At 49.1% G+C, this 19,312-nt stretch overlaps 1 protein-coding gene across 1 annotated transcript in view; it reads right to left on the bottom strand.

Moving 5' to 3' along the window:
- Window positions 1-19,312, bottom strand: part of LOC125955786 (BAI1-associated protein 3) — a 54,453-nt gene that overhangs the window by 9,105 nt on the left and 26,036 nt on the right. The window contains exons 3-4 of the mRNA XM_049686972.1: window positions 18,002-18,239; window positions 13,646-13,814 (exon numbers count right to left, since the gene is read on the bottom strand). Of these exons, the coding sequence (XP_049542929.1) occupies window positions 13,646-13,814; window positions 18,002-18,239 (407 nt within the window). The remainder of the gene's footprint in view (window positions 1-13,645; window positions 13,815-18,001; window positions 18,240-19,312) is intronic.

Below are 19,312 nucleotides of genomic sequence, written 5' to 3'. Positions count from 1 at the left end.
TGTGGTTGGCTGGGGAGTTTTTGTTGTCATTGTCGTTGTCGTCATCGTCGTCGTTGTCGTCGGCGTCGTCATTGTCAAGCGCCAGCCTCTCTTGTAATACGACCAGCACCACGCGTACTGCAATAACAATGGAGTATTAACAACGGCACGTAACGGTTATTAATTATCTCGTAGCAGCAGCATCCGTAGAAGGTTCCGGATGCTAGCTAGACTAGCTAATCCAAGAGCCTACCCTACACGGCATGCCCACGCTATATCGCAAAGCTTAACGTTCGAATGACGAAGCGACTACCGGTGTATGCGAAACACAAGGGCCTAGGGATGATAGAGACGCTCGTGGAGTAATTATGGGAGTTTGCGGGAAGAGTATATCATGCTGCGATGGTAAGGCCAGTCGCCAGCCAGCCAGCCAGCCAGCCCGTAGGGTAATGATACAGTGCTGATAGCTTATCGATGATTAACCGATGCTACGGGTTTACAGCAGCCCTACTAACGTCCCCCATGACTCGGTCGGTCTCTCGTCCTCGATAGAGTGATAAAAGGGCAGAACTCAACGGCTAAGGTGAAGTAGGCGGGAAGGCGGACAAAGCGAACGATCGGAGTGAAACAATAGCTGATAGCTGGTATCTATTGGTGATACAGTACAGTTAATAAAAGTGTCGGCAATGGAGACGGTTCAATTCACAGCATCAATGCGCCGACCGGCCCAGAGCTCTACCGGAAATGGACCTGGGGCCAATGCTGGTGCGGCTGTTGAGGCTGAGGATGATTGCATTGTCCAACGTCAACGTCGATAGACAATTGCCATCCGGTTCGCTCGGTGACAGGTTCACTGGTCGCTGACTCGCAGTATCTGCAGTAACAGCGCTGTCAATCGATGATGTCAGAATATCTCCGTCACGTCACGGAGGGGGTAGTGTGCTATTGTCGTTTACTTCATTCCCTTGGCATGTGGCACGATCTTGTGCCTGCCATCAAGGTGAACAATGAGTTAAGGGCTAGATTGAGTTGCTCCGAAGGCTACATTCGAATGGAGGCCAATGAGTTTCACAAACACGCTTTCACCTTGAGCTGTTTGTATCGTGAGCTTTTTTTTAAATTGCTTATTTTGTCAATATTCCTCCGTTTGGACTTCACTCCAGCGCAGGTTTGAGGCACCGGCACTATACATTACCGTGCACTGTACGGAACGTTGTCGAATAAACTTTAAGTCTGGCCGCCTGATACCGCCAGTCACGATGATAAATGGTCTGTTGCGAGTCTTTGCCAGCAAGCGAGCGAATGAGCGAGAACGGTGGAAACTTTTGCCCAAGCCATTTGTGGAGTAAGCATTTTGGGTAAGCATTTGGGGTGGTGGAACTCCGTCTTGACCCCCGTTTTTGTATCGTTCGTTTCAAACGGTTGGTTGGTACCTTTCAATCGGACAACCAAACTTTTGGGTCTGGCTTGGTTTTGGAACTGGTCTGTACACAGCGGTTTTGGCGAAAATGTTGGAAAGCGTTTCGTCATCAAACGGTTTTTGCCGGTTGGCCGACCGGCATCGTTCCGGCATATCCGCCGATGGTCTGGTGACACGCTACACGGTTTTCGAGGCTCCACTCGGATACTATTGCCGGGTACTGATTATGCTGGTGGTCAACCGGTGGAATGTCGTTCGCGCTCTAATGGTTTAGTATCTGTTGCAGCAGATAGAGGAGTGGGCTGAGTGGGTTCACCATCTTCAAAACTTTGTCGGACAGCCGACGGATTTGTCGGCATCGTGTGGAATCGACGCCCACCACTATCTCACCGGCACTCAACACGCAACCATCGCATCGTTCGTTACTGAAATCGCAATCGAAATAGCTCCCTAGACGGTGACACCGGACCGGACCCCCAGACTCCGATGATATTTTGCGTGGTCGTCGAAAAAGAAGTTGTTGGAATTTACATTCCGTCTATCGGTGAAAAAAGTAAAGAAAAAAATTGGGATTTATATGATATCGTCTCGTGTTTCCCCTGCACTGCACTGCTTGACGCGCGACGTCCGCGTGCGTCACGTCAAACGTTTTCGATTGTGAGAAGGAATCACATTCGCTGCGCGGCGTCGTGTTGCCAGGGACGACACGGCACGGCACGGCGAACCAAACCCCAACCAGGGACACGACCGTTCCCTAGATTCGCGTAACGCGAAATGAAAAATGTTTCCCTAATGCTCTGGTGAATGGGATTGCAGTAAGCGGTTTATATATTTTTTTTTTTTTTTGGGAGGGAGAAAGGGAATGCCGTCTGGGTTCCTTAAGTATCGGTTCGGTTTCGCAACATAAAATCCGGCATCTGCGTCCATGCGAGATGTCTGCAGGAGTTGCTGTGTGTTGCTTTTCTGCCTCTCTCTCTCCCGGCTCCCGTCGAAGCTATTCGTTTTCTTATCGGCTGTCAGCAGCAGCAGCAGCAGCAGTCGACTGCTAGAGGGTAAGGACCCCTCATTTTTCCTTTTGACGAGCATCATCTTCTCGCCGGAATGCCGGATGGATAAGCGTTCTAGCGAGAACCGAAAAAAGGGGTGAAAATGGTCCTACCAAATCGACAGCCATTTCGCGCGATATGAGACACTCGAATTGCAGAAACAAAATGAAAATGTTATATCCTCGCCATTAACCACCAACCAACGCTAGGCAATATAATATCAAAGGCATTCGATAACGTTTTGCGTTCAGTAAAGGATCTTATCCATCGAATCAGCCATCCGTCAAACCATTCTGATCTGTGTTAAACGACCGACCGGCCGACCAACCGACCCCATGTATCGCAAAACCAATCGATCCTTCCCGTTATCGAGAGTAATTAAAACAGTAGCACCAGCACCAGCAGCTGCTATCCTTCGGCGAACCATTATGGCGTCGCTGGGCGCACGTCAGAGATAGTAGCGCGGAGCGCAAATGGAGCGTCACATGGGTTTGGATACATATTGAATGGGTTTCGCATAAAACGGGGGCAAAAAAGGACGTCCATGTCACCATTATCGAACCCAGCCAACAGGAAGGAACCATCTGTTACAGCGACCTTCGGATTCGGATTCATTATGAATCGAATAACAAATGGAACGAGACTCCGGTCGTCCGGCCCGGTTTCGATAATAAACTGTGCTGAAATACGTCGACAGCAGCGAATGAAGAGCCTTCACTTCTTAAACCTCTTTAAAGTGCCCCAAACCTCTAGAGGTTGAAGTGAATGACCGAAAGAAGACCGAGAAAGAAACAAAGCAAGAGTAGACGCGACTAAAAGATGACGAGTGCACAGATATTAATCACATTACGACCGTCGCCGGAGTGGTCTCCGTTGTTTGCTGCGCGGTCGAGTGATGGATGATTTGAAGGAGCGTCGGCCATAGATAGGCTGTCGAGCACACCAGGGAGCACACCAGGGAGCACAAAAGATAGAAAAGGACCCGAAAGACGGACGTAAAGGGCTTTCGGAAGGTGCTAGGGACTTCAAAGGTGTCCCAAGCCAGGTAGAGCCCGCCCGTTGGTGCCCGTTCCGCTATCCGCTGGTGAGTACCGAGGGCTAGCAGTAGCACCCCCGCCCGGTGCACCCTGTTCTGCCTCTGATCATCAATCAGTTGTAATGGAGCCCTCGACCAGCTCAACGGACGCACCGGCGACAAATCTCGCCGCGACAATCAGCTCCACCGTGTTGGGCTCCATCTTGTGCATCTACGGGGGCGTCGAAAATTATGATGATTTATCAGCTCCACCTAATCGTCACCATCGGTATCAGTACCAATCCGAAAGAAACCCGTGAGACATCCACACACACACACACAATACTTGAAAGAAAAGGTCGCGTCCAAGGGGTGCGTCCATTTACCATTTGTGGCTTCGTGTGGATCCTGAAGGATCTGCTTTGAAATCCCCCTTTTCACTGTTAACGAAATTGGATCTGGTACCTTTGGTGGCCGTTATCGTTACCATTCCTGGCCGACGATCCTATCCTGGAGTGGCTACGCTTCACCTTCTGCGTCACGCCACTAGGACACGCATGGTAGGGGCAGGTTTAACGGCTTAAGTCCGACCAACCGACCGACCGAAGCCCAAAAATTTAATCTGGCAAGTAATCGACTGACATTTGTAAATTGATGCTAACTTCCTCTTCACGGTTGGTTGTGTGTTGTGTGTGTGTGTGTCGTTTGCTGTTGCCGGGTGGTCTGGCACTCTGAAAACCTCTCATGCCCCCTTGAAAAGCATTTAGTAGCAATTGTCATTATAAACCAGCCCATGTCCACTGACCCTGAGCGTGACATCGAGTATAGAGAAAAAGGAAAGACAGAAACCGAGCATAGAGAACAGGCACAATTGGCAGACCGTCCTCGGCGAACGAGATGGGCAGCGGTAGATATGATAATGGGGGGCAGAGCAGCAGCACAACACCCCCCCCCCCCCCGGCCAACGGGCCCCGGTAATCCTATTATAGCTTGAGCAGAACAATAATGTTTTATGATTTTATATGTGTTGTTGTATTTAACCTAAAGTGGATTACCGCGACCTCTCGGCCGCTGGACTGGATCCACACACAGCGGGGAGGTCCGTAGTAGTAGTAGAGTTGGCGACTGGCCACCGATGACAGGACGGTAGTTAGGCCGGACATCGAACAACATGGTGACAATGTTCGGTGGAGTGCTTAGAAGAGGAGCGTTGGCCAGTGACCAAGGCTTATTTCCTTTGCCTGCGCTCGCTTGCAAAGCAGTCTTGTGTTTCTTTGTGTATGAGGCATGACCGTTGAGATCACTTGGTTCCAGTTGCTTCATTGTTTGTCTTTTAAAAACGAGAAAAGAAGCAACTTTTGCCTAATGGTCTATCAAGTGTCATTAGAGGTGAATGAAGAATGATTTGTGTTTGATTTCATTACTGATTATTGCGCCTGGTAATACATATTGTTTCTGGTTAATTTATGGCCAGCATTTATGGCCACACACTCGCCATTCGCCGTGCGGTTTACAATCAAGGAGGGAGAAACGGAGGAACTATATTCTCGAAATAAAGGAATTCCTAATCCATTCGCTCACTGTTGTTATTTATTTAATTATGCTGCCAAATTAGCCTAATGACGGTGGTTCGCCATCATCACCAACTGTAGAGGCGGGCCACAGCTACACGAAATAACAATTAAACACACACACACACACACATAAACACACAGAGCGTCCGAAGCGACGGCCTTTGGGGCTGATGCACGGGATGGAATATTCATTTGAAGCCGAGCATCGAATGCAGCATCGAATGCCGCGGTCAATGGTGGATGTCATGGTGAGTAATAAAATAATTAAATTACATCCACCTCCACGGAGCCACGGGCAACATAATCCCGTTCGATGACAGCAAGAATCGCAACAAGAGAAGAGTGGTGGGACACGGGATGGGGAGAAGCAGTACAAAATATTTTCAAAAAAAAAAAACGGAAAAAATCGGGAAAAGCTGACTCGGGATTCACCATCATCACCGCTGACACTGGCTGCTCACACACACACACACACACTGTATGCGCTGTGGTATGCTGTATTCATGAGGGCATGGCATGATGAAATGTAATCAAATCATACCTACAATCAATGTGTTTTCATACGTGATGTGCCCGTTGCGGGCTCGTGGCTTATGATGAGGTTCTCGCACGCAGCCGCACACACACACACACACACACCCCGAGAACGCACTGGAACGCAACCTGGGCGTATTTTGGGGCGCGAAAAGCCTTTGTGCATTTGCCATCAAAGCGAATGTGCGCTTAAATACGTATACGCCGGGGCCGGCTATTATTTGTGTATCATTCATTAAAATATGATTCGCTTAATCGTTGCTCTCTCTCTCTCTGTCTCTTGGAATGTGATTGCGAAGAATGTGTTTACTTTGTGCCATTGTGCGGCGTGAGCGATGAGCGCACATGGAGAAAATATTTGTGAAGCTCAAAAAACCCTATTGTGCCTTCAATTAAACTGCTTGCCTCGTATCGTGCACGTCGCTGGTTCAGTGTGCTTTTAAAAAAAGCCGAAATTCGAAATCCGGATGTGAGGCAGACCGGTTCTGGTTGTGTTGCAATCTGCGTATTTCCGGTTGGTGTTCTTGTAATCAGTACCGTTCACTAGTTTTATTGAAAGGAGCCGGCGGATTGGCATGATTGTTTGCAATTTTTCGCGTCGATAATCGGATTAATTGCCAACTGGCTAACGGTCTAGCTGCACTGTTGCGATGTTGCATGTATGTTGCTTCCTCACTCTCAAGTAATTCCCTTTACTATTTTGAATTAGTTGCCTTTTGTTTAAATAGTCTTTCTGTCTCACTGTTGGCGGTACCCTTCGTTTGATAAGAGTAATGACTCATGACAATTGCATTGAGTTTCGCTCGCTAGAGAGTATAGCTTAACCGAAAAGGAAAAACAACTAATCTACCGGATGCATGTTGCTCCTCATCAAATCGTATCAACGTGCATCCCTTCGGGGGAAACAGTCTACCAATCATGATCATCACCATCAACGGTTCCATTTGCGGACGGATCACTTTTGACTGAGAAAATTACCATTGCCGCGCTGGAATTGCTGTAAATGCTATCTCCCCCTCCACTGAGAGGATCCTCCGCTCCTGGGATTCATTCGTTCTCTTCTTTCATTCCGAGTGCGGTGACTGATTGGATCGAGCTTCTGCTTCTGCGACGACGACAGATGACGATGACGACCGCGACGGTGAGTGAATTTTTCAATCACATTTGCAACCGCCTTCCATCCGCTAATGGTCTCAGGAGATTAGTGCCTGGAGGGGTCCGTTAGACCATTACAGGGTCCGGCCCTCGCCAATGGCCACGCATCATTTGGTGTCGCGCCGAGCCGAGCAAAGCCGAGAGTGGAATGAATGCAGCCGGCTGGCTGGCTGGTTGGTGGAACGGTGGTTTTTGCTTGTCTTTCGTGACCGACCTTCGCGTCGAGTCTCGGCATTGCGAACGTGGCGTCTGGAAGGATTAAATCGTTGGCGACGTGATGTGATGTGCGACCGTTTGTGATGTGCCGATGACGGTCAACAGCGGGTTGCTGATGTTGGTTGATGATGGCCAATGATTGAAAGGGTTCCAAACAATGCCACCATCCATTCCATCGCTCACTCATCGCTCGCAACGTGTAATTAAGCATGTCAGCGTATGAATGATGATAATTAATTTCACAGCACAAGGCCGATCAAGGATTTCTTCCCCTTTTTTCTTTTCCCCTTTCTTCTTCTTCTCCGCCAACACGAGAGATGATGTCACCCATCAGCAAAACAGGTGATCGATACGATCGAAATCACTTTTTAATCAGCATCTTTTATCGGTAATTACTTTTACGGTTAAGTTTCCAGCCAGAAAACATTTTCTGTTCCACAACAATCTCTTCCCCCCGTGGAAACAAAACGCTGGAGGCAAACGGAGGAAAGGCATGCTGCGGGGCAGTACAAAGGGGCGCCCTTCGGGCCCCCCAGGGTGTGATTCCGCAAATGGAATTCGCGAACCGCGTGGAATGCCGGCGTCAAAACAAAATCAAATTAGATCAATCAACGTTTCCATTATTCATTGCCATTCGGGCTTCGGGGAGTTTGTAAGGAGGTATTCGAGCGCGAGCTTCTCGACCGGGCGCGACTGCAGGCGCTATTCCGTTTGCGAAACATAAAACATTCAGGTGCTTGATTGACAACCGAACTTTTTCGCGAGTTACCGTTCCCTGTTGGCCGCTGCTGGGATGCTGGAAAATGGTTCAGGACGAGACAGAGAGAGAATATCGGAGTGGATCGAACGTGAGATGGGTTTTTGACGGCCATTTTGTGGGCTCTGTGGGTTTGGTTCTTGGTGGTTACTTCTGGTGCACGGTTCTACCAGGAAAACGCGCTAACAGGATGAAACCGGTTCATTGTTTGTAGTGCCGGTTACATGGACGCGTACATTAGATTTTATGCTCGATCCAGTGAGGAACACATTATGAATTTATGGTTAATTTGGGTCCTAAGCAGCTTATCCCACCCCGAAACCTGACAACACTCAATTACGATGAAGTTTGCTTAATCAGTTTGAGTATCAGTCAGCTCCGTGTGTATGTGAGCGTGTGTCAGTCATGACCGCGTGAAACGCATTGCTTCCAGTTGAATAACAATGTCTCATTAGACGTCGCAATGGCCGATGTTCAAACTGTTAATCATTTGTTTATACGTCACAAGGGCCGGAGGGCTAGCACACCCCGGTATCAGGACAGTAACAAGAGCCGTAGAGTTAATGACATCAGCAATTCCCTTGTCTCATTAATTCAGATTTCTTCAGCTGGATGTGCCTTCCGTAGCAACTGAAACTCCCGTCAATGGCCAATGTCAATGCCAAAGTGACGCCCATAAATGTCGTCTCAATGCCCTCCGAGGCGCACTCCTTCTAACAACGCCCAGAGGGCTATTCTAACTATCACGACGGTCCCTTGTCGGTTCCCGCCGCACTAGGCCGTCTACTGCGCGGCTGGGGCGATGATATGGTCGTCTTGGAAAATGGCACCTGAAGCCAAATCATCACCTTGGTTGTCTGGCATTGTTCCATCAGCGGCCATCGCCGTCGGCCGGGCGTACAGGCTGGAGAAACAATTCAATTTAGAAGCTAATGAATGCCATTGGAAGCCACCGGTGCGGTGAGGATGGTGCGATTGGCGGTAACACCAGCGTCCAACCTGCCTTCCGCGTGAACACCGAGCATCGCCTGCGTGCCGCGTGCTCGTTTGAACACGTGATGGAGCTCGAAATCTGACCACTCCGGGGAGTATAAGCACGTGAGCTACCAGGCGCCTCCATCGGGAATACGAAAGATTATGAATGGAGACGCCTGGTGTTTCACGCTAGATGGAGGCGCCTGGTAGTTTACATTTTTGAAATTCACCAAAGAACCTCACTTTGAAGGTCCCATAAGCACCGCGTTGGTTTGATTTATTGCGCGCCCGATCGCTCGGATTGGGCGCCATGGCGCATCTGCTGTTCTCGTATAAATCAAAATGATACATTTTTCAAAAATTATGACTGACGTACGGTTTTGCATCTTTTTACTAGCAACTCGGCTACTTTAACGGGCATAAATGCTACCGAATGGTGCTCAGAATGGTTCAATCAATCAAATCAGCATCCATCGCAATGAATTTGGGGCATGCCGGAGAATGCCGGCTATTCTGTTGAGGCGATTCTGGGCGCTTCCTACAAACGCATTCGCTCTTCGCGGAACGTTTAAACCTGGCGCGCGCATTTGAATATTACATGCTTCGTTAGGCGGAAGGCTGTTCTACGTAAGTATAAATTCTACGTTTCTCACGTATCGACAACTGGCAGGCAGTGGTTTCTAGCGAAAGGCAACGGTTTGATGCTGAATTGGAACTGCCCACGAACGTGATTCTTCTTTATCCTGTCAGCTTTCCGGCTTAGCGTGTGAGTTTGAAGCAAATGATGGTGTAAATGTTTCGCATTTCAGTACTTAACATCGGAATTCATAGAATTAACCTAATTGAATTTATGTTTTTTAGAATTTCCTCGTACGAGGCCGACATTGAAAATACATTATCTACACGGGCTACCTAACCACGGCCAGGAATGTTCGAGAATGTCGGAGCGAATATCGAATGACACCGTCTAGTAGCCTGTGCACCAGAACCACCCAGTCCGCTTTGTCATTTCCAATTGTTATTACTTCCATTCATTCCGCAGTCAAGGCAGTCCTGCGATCAGAGACGGACAGAAAAAAAGGAACTGTTCTGTTCGTCGTGCGCCGAGTTAGCATCGATTGCAGTGCTGGGCGGAAATCCGGCAGCATTACAGAGAGAGGGTGAATGGCGACTTCAGCTTCAGCTCCACTTATTTCCGCACCTCCATGCAGGGGGAAAAACGATGAAACGATGCTGACCAAATGGGTGTTTGATTACGAGCTGCCTGCCACACCCGTTCCGTTTGCTTCCGAACGAGCGGTCGAATGGAGATAGGTAGACGGCAAACGATGTCCGTGCTCCGTGAAGGTGAACGTGTTTGCGCCTTGCTTTGCGCACGGTAGATGTGCGCGCGGGAGGGGAGGGTTGGGGTGAGGATTATGCTCTGCCGGTGAGTAAACGTGCGTCATTCAACCCAATCAGCGTAGAATCGCATCGCAGCGTGGACGGGGAACCGAGCCGGCGACGGCCAACTGCATTCCCAGCCGTTCGTTTTAGGTGCGAAGGAAGGCAGGCAGAGGAGGGAATGATGGCTTCTTTTTCGCTTCCGGCTTAGTCCTTAGCCCCCTTTCCCCCTAGGGACGATTATTATCTGCCTTACGCGCCACATAAATAGGAAATGGCGAGCAATATTTTTATATGATTTCCCTAACCTCCACCCCCGGGGGTGGTTTTCGTTTCTGTATATCCTTCGGGGGGTTTTTTTTTGAGGATGATGGTCATAACAAATTATTATCCGGGCTCTAAAAATGGAGCCCATTTTAACGGTGGCTGTTCCGATCGATCGATCTCGTGCCGATGGTTTGCTGCTGCGAAGCGACATCCATGAGAGCAGGAATTAAAATAGGAACTTGTTCCAAATTGCGCTCACACGTGTGTGTGTGTGTGTGTGTGTGTGTGTGTGTGGTTCGTGGTTTCAGTGAAAGGGGAAACCACAAATTACTTGCGAAGGGTTCAAGGCGTTTGCACATCGCCCGGGGTTGCACAATTTATGACACTCAGGCCACTGCTGCTGCTAGTGTCGGTTTTGGATCGATTTTCTGGTGTGAAACTTCAGCTCATCGTCCACCGGAACGAATGAAAGCGTCGGTTTTCGCCACGAATACGATAGAAACTCCATAACTCTCGCCACACGGCTCGCTGGCCTCCGTTCTGCGCTATCGACAATGGCCGGCTTACGGACCACTCGTCTTCACTCGTCTCGCCACAACGAATGACAACGAAGTAATCGATAATTTCAATTTTCTTCACTTTCACAATTAAAAGCGCGATCGGTTGCGGACGAGTGAGAAGGATGGTAGAGGTTGAGGTGGATGGTGTAGCGGAAGACGGCCATTCGACGTCCCTCGGTTCAACAGCGCTCCGTCGTCGAAATCGAAAGGTAATTCTTAGACAAAGTATGGCAAGACGAGAAAAACGAGCAGAAATTTCGAAAGAGTGTCTTCTGGCGTGCCCGTGTTCGGAGCGTTTTTTACGAAGAATGGTTTCTCCGCACCCGGCCCAAAAAACCGTGCAGCGATCCGTGCCCGAAAAGCCCGTTGATTTGTGCCGAGCGCTAGTGACTGGCGTGACGCTAAGGATGATCCTGGTGAGTAGTAATTTGAAACCGTGTCTTCGTGGCCTTTGGTACTGCGTCCAGGAAGGCAGCAATCTTTGTGGAGTGACTTTCTGATTTGTTGCTACATCAATATTGTTATTGCCGTTCCGGGCAATAATTCGTGGTTGGACGTGGTTGGAAAAAGTTTAGCGCAAACCCTTGGCCCACGCTTTACTGCGAATATTTGGCGGGGCAGTCAATCATGAAAATCGTTCCCTTTATTAATCTTTTTCCTGCACGCGCTTTTGGGTAAAATTAGAAACAGCTTCGCCTCTGCGCTTCGACCTCCGTGGCATCGGTTGCTGATTGAGATTTACAATCGCAATAATAAATAAACGCTCAATCCGTCCGGCGGCGGGGGCTAATATTTGAAGAAAACACTCTCGAACCTCGGTTCCGTGAAGCTCTCGTGTTCGCTTGTCAACCCCGAAAAACGGACGGAATTGATCGGTAAGCAACATTTTGAAGTGCACCGTTACCGTAGCAACTCGTTGGGGCGACCATTTGTTCCGTCGCAGTTTATTGGTTGCCTTTTACAGCACTCCAACTGCCGACAACCGACTTCGCATTCTTCGATTGTAGCATTTTCCGTTTGCGTAATCAAAAGCGCGATGAAAAGAAATGGGGAAAAAAACAAGAAATGAAATGTTCAAGTTCAAAGCGCGCACCGATTGGAGGTCCTCGAGATTTTTGTTCTCATCCCAACAACGAGCCCAGTTTGCAGCAGTAGCAGCAGCAGCAGAATTATCATAATGCTTGCCACGACGATTCCTCGTGGTCTTATTGGGAGGAGGGAAAGATGGAGGATTTGTACAACATTTCGGAAATCTCTGTTTTTTTTTGTTCCATTCGCCTTCCTGCCATACCATCTTCCTTCATTAGGCCACGCGAGTCATCAGGCGCGATTGGTCGGTCGATTGGCTTACACCTCGACCGGTCGAAGGTCGGTGGCAAATGATTTCCATTTTCATTTTGGGGCGCTTTCGGGCCGTGGCGAACAGTGGGAATGTGGCGCGCGCGACGCGTTAATGGCGTGCTGGCGTGGTGGCGTGGTCGAGGTGGAACCATATTTATGGTCCCATTCCGTCCAGTGCCCGTCCGGTCGTCGGGGGATTTTTGGCTTATCTTCACGCCGGTGCTGCGTGTGGAGCTATGCGTTTTCCTAAATCTCGCAGGGCTCTCGGCGTATCTGTGCTGGCCGTACGAACACAACCGAACGCAACTTCCTTCCCTCCCCGTGCCACAAACAGGCCCCTCTCGATTCGGCTCTCCTCGATCTACCTTTCGCCTCGACCTCGACGACGCCCATAATGGGTACTAAAAATAGACTTCAAAATTAACTTAGACCCATTTCGAGCCATAAAAGAGCCGGGAATGTGTTGGTTTTGCCCATTCTGGCTGGCAAGTCTGTTTGTGTGAGACGGGGACGAGACGGAACATCCGGCATGTGCCTGGAGCTTGTTTGTTTGTTCAACCGAGGGAAATGAACGAAGGGAGGATTCCGGGTGTGCTGGTATGAGTACTCATGATTGTGTATTAATTTGTGGCACCGCACCGTCCTGGTAGGATCTTATGCCAAGGCCAGGACAACGCGTATACGTATATGGATCTGCATATGAAGAATGGTTAAGGTGGATGACACTTCCGAAAGCTGTTTATTGTCTTGCTGACTGACTGGGTTTCGGTCTCGGTGAGGGGACAGGGGGAGAAAGGTGGTCTGGCAGGGAAATGTGGTCGAATAAAACGATTAATTTTACATGATACGACGTCTACCGCTTTGTGAACAAACGGAACATCAGTTTGCGGTGTGGTTGACGACGAGTTACACAGCCTGCTGGTTGTTGGCTGGCCCCGGGGGGATGACAATCCTTTCCGTGCCCCGAAAGCATGTCCGTACGTCATAGACAGTAGCTCCTCGGTTTGGGGTTTACTCGGTTTCAAGTAATCCAAGGAGACCGGTAAGCTGTAGGCCGGGTAGCGTTTATACCTTCTACTTGACAGCTCTTCTCAGGTGGTAATAAATGTTTGGTCGGCTGCATTTAACTGCTTTTGAAACAAACCGATTTCACCTGCATTGTGAAGACGTTTGGTTGCTGTTAGCAGCTGAAAATGCTTCATAAAAGTAAGGCTACGCTCAACACCAATGCAACGAAATACCAATAACCGGCGTGTTCGGGGCGTACCACATTCCACATGCCACTCGTTCGCTGGGGTGGAAAACTGTGGGAATAACTCATCGCCAGCGTCATTAGAGCGAGGCGCAAGGCAGCAACAGCAGCCAGGATCTATCTCTATCCCGCTCTCTCTCTCTCGCTCTCTCTCTCTCTCTCTCTACTCACCATTGGCGTCCTTCGCCTCGAGACCTTCCGCTTCCTGCACGATGACGGTGAGGACGATGATCTTGGGCTTTTCCTCGTTGGCCGCGTGCAGCAGCCGGTAGTGCCGGTCGGCGGACACGTTGAACACCCGCTGCGCCTGAAGGTACATCTCTTCCTTGTAGTGTGCAAACTTTCGGTCGGTTCGCAGTGGAGTGCAGCAGAAATGGGAAAAGAGCAAACGGGACAAATGTGAAACATTATGATTGGCATTGGTTAGTGTGTCTGTGTGTGTATGTACGTGTGTTGGCTGTTGGCTAAGCGTAATGAAACGCGCCCGCTCGCGCCCAAAGCATACGTCATGTTAGTTTAGTGTTTTGGTTTTACTCATTAATCTCGCTTGCGCGATAATGCTTAAGCTGGGGGAGGGGGTATGTTAAAGAGGAAGAGTAGTAGCGTTTGGTAGCCGTAATAGGTAAGAATCTAGTTTGGATTGGTGCTCTACTCTACCAGGAAGCCAGACAGTAGTTGACTAGAGTGCGGTGGTGCTAGGGAAAAGGAAGTTAGTGAAACAAACAGTGTGCACAACTACAACCATAAACCGTCATGCAAATCATCCTCGTTGTCGATCATCAACGGCAGCAACAGCAGCCATTTGGCGGCATAAGTCGTTGCCACAAGTCTAGAGCGGAAAGAAAGGCTACTCGCATTGCTTAGCATAAGGTTTCTTCCGCGCAATCCACCTGCTGGCATTGATGGTGCATCGCGTTGCCTCGTTTTCTGCTCTCCCGATTCAGAGGCTCGTCAGAGTAGCAGAGGCAGACCAGGTGGGGAGGGTTTTGTAAATGGCGCCACACCGTCACACTAGGAATGACAAAGAATTGATGGGGTTTCGCTTCGCTTCTTCAAATTTAATATCCACGTGCGCGGTGCTGCACCGCGCCGTGCCTCGTTTGCGGCATTCGAAAAAGCAATATTGGTTTTCGACGTAGAGAAGAAGAGAAGAGCTGGAAAGGTTCAGCGACGGTTTATTGCGGCGGGTATCGTGACGGAATGTAACGACGACGACAACGACGACGACGAACTGGTGCGCATTAAAGATTTAACATTCCGGGCCGGGCGCGATGCTGCCGCCGATGATGCCACGTTCGGTGGTATGTTAAGGAGCAAAGAAGAAGGCGGAACGGTACGGAGGGGAATCGATTTCGGGAAGGTTTTCGAATTTCGATGCTTTACTGCCGTTGCTGCGTTTTAGTTTATGCCGTCACCGATGTAACTATATTTGGAATGATGATGGTCTGAATTGAATCGAACAGATGCGACGGACAGATGAAGCGATTCCTGTCTGTGGCCGTCTGTACCAAGCAGATACGCTTGCCGTATCGGCAGCTGCTGGACGCCTGTGATGGTTGATTCATACGAACTGAAACGCCAAGCTGCTGCTGCTGCCGGTGCTGCTGCTAATGCTCAAGCCCAAAGGCGATAACGTTACGCAACAATCAATGAAGCATAACCAAATACCATTCTTACGTTTAGGGGGAGGCTTCCCTTCGGTCTTCTCAGCCTTCTCTCTTTCTCTTCACTCCGCTTCATTGGCTTCGGTGGCACAGATGAAAGGCTTTGGCCGACTGAACGGGATTCTTCCAGCGAGAGCTTCAGCGTCCAGCTGCGACGGATGCTTTTCTTGCCTCATTGAGTGGCTAGTGGCCGTTTCGCAGGAGCTCAGGGCTGGAATATCTTATCGTATCATCCTCCGTAGTTCCTTCTTCTCCGCTACTCCGCACAGCCACTTACGAGCAACGGTCGAAACCGGTAAACCTCACATCGTGGTGACGTACATCGAAAATCCCACGAATCGAACGCAACTACTGGCTGGCTTAGGACTACGAACGAGTGCTTTCCTGCGTGGCACGCTGGAAAAACCATTCTCGCCCCATAGCAAAAGGGGTTTTCGTACTGACGTAGAAGCAGCCCCCGTTCATGCGCGCGTTCTTCTACCGAGGGCGGCCGTTTGCATTACATTTTTCGCCGCCATTAGGTCGCCCACGAAACGACTGCCATGCTAAGGCGGCGTGATCCTGGGAAGGGATGCTGTAGACGACACCTTAAGGCAGCCGGTGGTTTCTCGAGTCGATGAACTGGAATCTCTGGCCGAGGGTCCAACCAACGACTTTTTAGGATGTTTGGCCCGTGGTTTGTGGCTAACGTAGGGTTTATTTTTACACACGATAATGTGTAATCGGATAGCTTGGCATAAGTGTTGTATTTAGTTGTTACGGATCTATTATGATGTTGAAGTCCATTTATAAAAGACAATCTAAGGACAAAATAGGACGAAATGTTTTAGTACGAAGCGTTGTAATACTATTACAATTTGTTCTGTGTTTGCAATTTGTATGATATTTGCTAAAAAAACCGCCAAATGAACTTCTCCAATGACTGTCTGCTCTCGCAGTCGTCGCTCTTCATGAGCTACGAACGTCAAAGTTCACTGATCGAATGAGCTCATCCAATGACAACTTATCCAGAGTGCACAGACATCGCAAACTTCGAGGAGTTCTGTTGAACTGTTTCAATGGAACCGACTACCGACTAGGTCATCAGCTCGATGATGCTGATGCTTTCAGCGCTTTAACGTCGCTACAGCTGCTACTGCCGTCTGCAGGGAAAGCTTGTCAATTATGATTTGATGATGCTCAGAGCGATGCCAACGCCAGGGACAGGAACGTCTGAATGATTGAAACCAAAAAGTGTCCCCAAAAAAAAGGAAAAGAAAAACGAACAATCCCTTACACGTCGCCACGGTGACGAGGACTGGCTAATGGAATCGCATCCTTTCCTTTTGCGGACCTTTTTTTTGCTTATTTCAACCTGCTGCTGCTGCTGCTGCTCGAAAGCAAATTGAAAGCTAGCCATGCCAAGGCTTGCTTCGGTGCTGCTGTAGAATGCGGCATGGAAAGGTCTAGTGTGGCACACTTGTGCTTGTTTTTTTTTTGTTTGCTTTTCACCGCCAGGATTTTCATTGTGTGTCGCGTGACATCAAAGGACGCTGGACGTCAGCAACAAGGGACAACGCCTGTAGCAAACTCCCGGGACCGGCCGTCTGGCGTTAACCTGTAAAGTTCATAAAGTTTCGAGACCAGCTGGGCGCCTACAATGTGGGGAGCGTGTCAAGCTGTCACAAAATTAATGAGAAAAATCAAGGTTCAGCTGCCATGCATGCTATTGCTAGTAAAATTGAACTATGATCTGTACAGAAATCTACTCGCAACATGCAATCGAAAGTCTACTCACTAATGCAGCGGAACTTGATGAGATGATGAAATGAATGCTCTTCTAGCAAACTAATGAGGGAATTCTATGAGGCCGGCCGTTGGAGATAATCGAACTAGATGGGAGAACTAGCGCGCAGAAAGAGGTTTTGCTATTCTATTGATTGTTGAAGCGCCAAAAGTTTTGCGGTTAAAACTTTCAACAAACGCTATTCTAAATTTGGAAAACGCATCGAGCCGAATCGAAAAAGGAAATGCCAATAACGGGAAACTAGTAGCCTGCTGTTTTTACTTTTTTTTTAAAGAAAGTGCATTCACTGCAAGCTAGCAGAAAAAAATGATTGATATAATTACTTTCAGTCTCTTCTGCGGTTCGCCATTTCGTGATGAGCATGGAGACACGATACGATTGAGATAATTTTGAGACGATTCATCAAACCAACCACCCATCCACACAGCGCGACATGATTATGTTTTCAAATTCCATTTCACATTAGTGAGTTGATAGTGGTGTGTGATTAGAGAGAAGGCGTGCGTGGTGGGTACAGTACGGGGTGGGGGATAGAGTTGACAGAAATAGAGAGACAGAGAAAGAGAGACAGACAGATTAAAGATTAGAGAGCGCTTTTTTGAGAATAGAAAGGAAGTTATGCTAAAACACATTAAGCGGTTTAGCTTAGAAGTTTAACCTTAACTTATTCCATCAAAGTTATTCAACAGAAAAGCAACACCATCGAACATTTATTGTAATAGTGTCTCAGTGGGGAAACGAAAGACAAACGAAGTTTACACTTTTTCGCAGATGGCGCTTTCGCCAAATAATATGCTCCGTCTTAGTATCTCATAAAACATAACCCCCCAGGGAGGGCGAAAAAAAAAAGAAGAATGGAAGTGGAAATCCCTATCCCCTCCGTCCGACAGATGATTCACCGAGGATACACGTGTATCTGGGCAGCCCTCCCACCCCTCTCAACCCCATCCGAGGACCAACCGAACAAAAAAAAAAAACACACAACATAAAATAAACGTCAAATGACGCGCCGCACCCCGAGGACCGCTTGTTCGCGGAAGAGGAGGAGGAGGAGCTCCTGATGGGCGTTTGACCTACCTGTCCGCCGGGTGCTGGCGCCCCCACGGTGTTGGCAATCGCGTACAGCACGTCCAGGTAGAGGTGCTCCTTCTGCTCCGACCGCTCGACGTCATCGTCCGGTTGCCGTTCGCTGTCGTTCTCCGGCAGTACCTCGGCCCGCGTTTCCACCGCCCGGACCGCCGACATGCGCCGGTTTTCGTTCTTCCACGAGAGGGCAGTGAAGCTTTCGAAGTAGGAACCATCATTTTCCTGGACGCTGTTGTGGCCAGGGAGAGCAAGAAGAAAAAAAAAAACGGAAAACCGAGAAAGATCGAGAAGGGTGGAAAATCGTAATAAAACATCGCAAATTCGATAACCTCACGAGCTGTGACGGTGGCAGAGAGGAGGACGCAGGGAGGGAGCGTAAGAGAGAGAGAGAGACAGGGGAAAGAGACTTTCTTTGTGTCAATGCCTTGGCCGACGGGTTTTTGGACATCGAAGTTGGCTGGTGTATCGTGCACGGACGCAATGAATGGCATCGCCGAAGGAAGGACAAAATATGACAACATTGGACCATTTTACACGCAAACATGAAGGCAAATTCCATCAAAACACACACACACACACACACACACAAACAGCACGCGCAGCAGCTCGTCAATCTCTCTGGTGGTCGTGGTGGAACGGTGTAATCACGCGGGCAGGATAGGATGATAGGGAAGGGAGATACAGCGAAATGGGGAAAAGTGTGGGGAATGAAATTTTGCTGCTTTTGCGTGGTTCCACAAAACAACAACAAGCCCCCTTCCTCCATCGACTTTTCACCGACACACACACACACACACACACACACACACACACACACACACACACACACAAGTGCATTGGACATGCATATTGCGAGGAAAGGGAGGGAGGCGAGGGGGGCTTGTCTTACTTTTTGGTACATTTACTTGGTACAAACTCATAAATAGGGGCTGTGGTGATCCTGGAAGCGCCATTGATTCCCGGAAAAACGGAGGAAAACCGGTTCGTGGAGGTAATGAAACCTCTTTCGCTATCGCGATTTCCTCGAGCTCCAGCGGAGCATCCCCACTGCCTGCGAGTTAAATATGCATAATTCCGCCGGAGGGTGAGCATGAACATGGAAAATTATGTTAAACATGGGCCAAGTCGGTGTAGCTGGCTTTTCCTCTCCTTTCTCTCCTGAGTGAACTTTTTCGGGGTTTCCCCGTTTTGGGTTTTTTGGCTTCCCTTTTTGCGGAGGGCTATTCAGAGCTAATGCGCTTGATAATTCACAGACAGCAGCGGGCCCGCCGTCGAGGTGATAATGGCCGCCAGGACGCAGCC

The sequence above is a fragment of the Anopheles darlingi genome, chromosome 3 (assembly GCF_943734745.1).
Source record: "Anopheles darlingi chromosome 3, idAnoDarlMG_H_01, whole genome shotgun sequence".
NCBI lineage: Eukaryota > Metazoa > Arthropoda > Insecta > Diptera > Culicidae > Anopheles > Anopheles darlingi.
The sequence above is the reverse complement of the archived record's forward strand: the minus strand, read 5'-3'. Positions and strand labels throughout refer to the sequence as shown.